The sequence below is a fragment of the Colossoma macropomum genome, unplaced genomic scaffold, assembly GCF_904425465.1.
Source record: "Colossoma macropomum unplaced genomic scaffold, Colossoma_macropomum, whole genome shotgun sequence".
NCBI classification, from domain to species: Eukaryota; Metazoa; Chordata; class Actinopteri; order Characiformes; family Serrasalmidae; genus Colossoma; species Colossoma macropomum.
The window spans coordinates 24,337,933-24,342,857 of record NW_023494801.1 but is presented as its reverse complement, the minus strand read 5'-3'; the positions used below and the strand labels follow the sequence as shown (position 1 = coordinate 24,342,857).

At 38.9% G+C, this 4,925-nt stretch overlaps 1 protein-coding gene across 2 annotated transcripts; it reads left to right on the top strand.

The window, feature by feature from the left end:
* The first annotated feature begins 279 nt into the window (after positions 1–279).
* LOC118821470 (piggyBac transposable element-derived protein 4-like) lies at positions 280–4,925 on the top strand. 2 transcript variants are annotated; one of them, XM_036590098.1, is made up of 4 exons: positions 280–581; positions 857–951; positions 1,277–1,337; positions 3,110–3,217. In XM_036590098.1, the coding sequence occupies exons 1-4, from the start codon at positions 384–386 to the stop codon at positions 3,110–3,112; spliced, it is 357 nt and encodes a 118-aa protein (XP_036445991.1). In that variant the 5' UTR covers positions 280–383; the 3' UTR covers positions 3,113–3,217. The 2 variants fall into 2 exon arrangements, with proteins under 2 accessions (XP_036445991.1, XP_036445989.1); XM_036590096.1 differs by lacking the exon at positions 1,277–1,337 and having other exon boundaries at positions 3,110–4,925.

The window sequence follows — 4,925 nt, the reverse complement described above, 5'->3', positions numbered from 1 at the left end:
AGAAAATTTATCGCCAACATTTTCCCGTTAACAAAAATATTTCAGTAAAATGTAAATACAAAACAGAACGTAGTTCCTCGCCGAGGATCAATGAAATGAACGTTTTCGAGGCTCTGCTTACAGCCTACAGCCAGACAACTAACTTCCCGCGCTAATAGAGATGTTTGGTTTGTATCAGAGAACTTGTAGAACTCATAAACAGGCTCTGTTTGTATCACTCCTCCTTTCCCGAAGCCCCGCCCTTAAAACTTGCTGACTGCAATCCAATCGCCGCAGCTGTTGTTTGCCGCCATATTATAAGACGAACCATAGGATACAATGCTTGTGTAGTCGTGAACATCTGGATACGTTTAAAGCTAACGGTACCAAATTATCCAAAAAATATGGTAAAACGTTGTTGCTGGGGTACTTGCGATAGTACCACAAGATACCCAGAGAGGCTAGATGGTGTTTTTTTTGTACCTTTTCCCAAACCCCCCAAAAATGTGGAAAAGTGCAAGCTGTGGATCAAACTCTGTGGCAGGCCTCATTCCCTGTTGAATATTTCCAACATCACCAGAGACACCTACATTTGCTCTAAGGTAAGTTACTTTATCTTATTTTAGCTGATTTGTTATTGATTTGGGTTTATATTTTTATATTTGAGTTAATAGTGGGTGATAGAAACATCGCAGTCCGTAGTACTGGAATGTAACCTAGCTAGCGTTAGTAAACAAAAAAGCCAGCATGTCTGCTCTTGTTCCATTTGTTAAGCTAACGTTAACGTTACAGATCTTAGGTTTTAGTTACAAAATAATTTAAAAGTGGTTACATGTCACTAGCTGGAAGTTGCTCAGATATTTATTCCTTTACGTAGCATTTCGTTGATGGGAAGCCAACAGCTGAGCACCCACACCCGGTGGATGCTTCAAGTACTCACGTGGTCTCTCCTGGGTCTTTTTCAAGCGAAAGGTAGGACTAGTTTTCTTGTTTTTATGTAAGAAGTGAAGTTGACACTTACGCATAATGAACAGACATAGCAAACTTAACTAGCTAGACATGGGGTTTGCATGTTGCTAGCTAACTGTGTGCTAGTAGAGCTAGTTAGCGGTCTGATGTCCAAATTGCGGCACTTTAATTGTTCAGTTTACTTGTATTCATTAGTTTTTATGTATAGCATTCCAGTTTAAGGGGGCATGGTGGCTAATTACAAACAACAAAAATGAAATCATACTGCTTTATTTGTGTTTGTTTGTTTGTTTGTCTGTTTGTTTTGTAAACTTCTAAACATTGTAAGTATTGTGTTTTGGATTTTTGTGGAAGTGGGTTGGGAGAAGGGTCTAAAGGTGGAGACCGAGGTTGGTAGAGTAATCTAAACTAGCATTCCAGTATACTTATAGTTACTTCTGTGAAATAATCAAGTAAAAATACCCTTCAAAAAATAAACTAAATTCACACTTTGCAGTAACATGCATCTTGGGTAATCCCTTCGTAAGTGGACAGTGCTAAGTGCAGATGTGAAAGGGATACAATGTGTGTTGAAGACACTTAGTGATCTGATCATTCAAACCACCTCCGCAGGCATGTGACCATGTAACATTTATAGTGTGAATGCTAAAGTGCCCTGATGCGTCCTCGACAGCTTTAAATGGCCTTAATCAACTGCGTCATCACAGAAAAGAGGAAAGCATTTGCGTAGCTTAAATTTTCATTTATTCATTACAAGTCCTTTATTTATGCAGCAAGACACTGATGTTGTAAATGTGTATTTATGCAGCAAGACACTGATGTTGTAAATTTGTACTTTCCCGAGTGTTTTTAATTTGTAATACTTTTATTTCTACTAGTGTATTTAAAAGGATTTATTTATTAATTTTAGTTAGTAAGATTTTATTCATTAACATTTTAATGAATTCCTGTTTTGTGTTTAGTCTCACTTTATTACAATGATGGGATATTTCTCACTTTTCTCCATTTGGAGCTTCAGTATATTTTATTTAAGAAAAGGATTCCAAATAAAGAGAAGTAGAGCATTCCTATTCTGATAGATGCTGGATGTACTAACTTTTGACCTGGTACTCCTTTTATTTGTCAAGTTGTTTTTTAGAAAGATGCTTTTATTGAAGTAATTTTTCTATTGAAATAACAATACTTTTACTCAAGTGTAGATTTAGGTTACCTGCCTCTGGGTGGAGGGAAGTAAAGAAATTACTGATGAACACGAAGGGCAACTGAGTTTATTTAGAATATCACAATAAGGAAGTTGAGAAACAGATATAAGGGGAGAAGTCTGAAAATTAGTGGAAAAGGTGAGCGGATCAGCACCATTGATATAGCCAAGGGAGCTCAAAGATTTCTTGTGTGTGAATGTCTTCTGTTAATTTAAGTGTTTATTGCCAGAAACAGCAGTTAAAGTTCAAGAAACAGAGGTGATGCACAGTCCATGTCTGACCATGAGAGTATTGGAGTGGGGGGAGCAACATTTTCACTCTCAGCTGGCAAAGAACAGTTAGTGTACCCTGGCACAGTTATAGCTGTACACAGAGCGCTGACTAAAGAGCTGAGCACTGAGCTCAGTAAAAAAATATAGGACAGATTTGATCGGGTGGTAGATTGATAGATACATCAACAGTTGAATCCACCCATTTTAGTTTAGAAATTCAAATAATGCTACTTCATGGTGTTTGCCAAAATACTGTTAAACACAAAAAAGGTCAACTTGCATCTTTTATCATGGCCTGGGTTTAGGTACATAACTATATCCACAGGTTTACAACATACTGAAATGCAGATAGTTCCTAGGTTGTTGCCAAGTGGTGTGCATTTTTGAATGCATTTTGGTAATCACCATTATAATAACGGGCTAAATAATGAAGATATTCTTATTAAAACAATAAGTATTGATACTTGGGCTTTCTTGAATCTGTGCTATGTTTAAATGCAAAATAATGCAGTAACATACTGCATCAATATGTATTCTCCTCCACCCCTAATACTGAGCACAGTGAGGAAGCTCATTTGATGGGATCTTGCATGAGCTAAATCCCTGCAGATGAATGCAGTCAAACTTGTCAAACATTTTATTACAATACTGTGCATATTTGTTGTGTGTTTTGTTTTGTGTCCTCAGTGAAGAGTCAGAAGATGAGGACTGGAGGCTTTCTCCTACTGCTTTTTCACCCTCCCCAGGGAAGAAGTTGTCTACCTCTTCACCCTCCAAAACAAAGCCTTCTTTCTTCCCGTCATCCTCGGCGACTCCAAAGGGCTTGCAAAGGAAAAGGCGCTTTTCCGCTGTTTCTCCAGAGAACTTTAGAGAAATTTGGAAAAATGAAACTGATAAAGATCAGGAACCTGAACTGCCCAAGTTTATTCCAAAACGTACACCTGGAGTGCAGGTAGATTGTACACGGCCATACTCTCCTCTAGAACTCTTTCAACTATACTTTGACATGGATGTTGTTGGAAAAATTGTGCTTCATACCAACAAATATGCTGCAAAGAAAAAAGAACAAGGAATAAAGCATCAGTGGCAACCAGTAGGCATTGATGACTTGTTTAAATTCATTGGCCTTGTAATTTATTTGGGTCTCTCAAAAGCCAAAAGCATTAGAGACCACTGGTGCACCAAGTCCCTTTATAGTCACCGGTTCCCAAGCAGAATTATGAGTAGGAATCGGTTTCAAAGCATCTCTGGCTTTCTCCACTTAAGTGACCCAGATGAAGATTTAATCAATGACCGCAAGAAGGGAACATCTGGGCATGATCGCCTCCATAGGATCAAGCCTCTGTTGTATGACATGATCTTAGCATGCCAGACATATTTTCATCCTTACAAGAATCTTTCTATTGATGAAAGAATGGTGTCATCTAGGGCTAAGATTTCAGTCAGGAAGCACATGCAGGAAAAGCCTACAAAATGTAGTTACAGATTATTTGTACTTGCTGATTCTTCAAATGGATACACATGGAATTTTTTTGTGCATGAAGGCAAATGCAAATCTATGTCAGGCAAAGGACTCGGTTATGACTCTGTTATGAAGTTGCTTCCCCTTGACTTACTTGGCACAGGATACCACCTCTATGTGGACAGTTTTTACACAAGCCCTGCTCTTTTCAGGGACTTGCACAAAGCCAGTATTGGGGCATGTGGAGCAGTTCGCCAGACCCTTCAAGACTTTCCAAAAAACAAAGCAAATGATTTTTCCAGCAATTCTGAAAGAGGAGATGTGCGTTGGTTTCGAGACAAGGAACTTTTGTTCATGAAATGGAAAGACAGCAGAGAATTGAGGATGTGTAGTACTATCCACAAGGCCAGCTCAGCTGACGTAGTCAAAAGAAATGTTAAAGAGAAAGATGGCTCATGGGTGGCGAAGCACATGCCCGTACCAACTCTTATCAAAGATTACAATAAGCATATGGCTGGTGTCGGCTATTCTGATGCTTTAATTAACACTTATAATTCCCTCCACAAGACAATGAAATGGTACAAAGCTTTTTTTTACCATTTTGTAGACATTGCATGTGTCAATAGTTTCCTCCTTCATCAGGAAATTGCAAAGTCGAAGGGACAAAAACCCATGACCCACAAGAGTTTCAGGGAAGAACTAATTGAGGCACTGGTGGATTATGTAGATGATTCCCAAGAATCTGAAGACATGATGTCTGGAAAGGAGAGAGCACCATGTATGCCAGAATTCATCACTGCTGGAATGGACATTCACCCTAGCATGAAAGCCTCAGCAGGAAGAAGGTACTGTGCAAACTGCAAGCTAGAGAATAAACACAATAAAACGCCAATTATTTGCCGGGTCTGTGATGTACCACTGTGCCTTGTACATGGTCGAAACTGTTTTCTCGACTGGCACAAAAAAAAGAGGGGTAGTCTGTCTGTCAAAAAGTACACTGGAAAATGAACCGAACTGACAATCAGCAACTGAAATGCTATA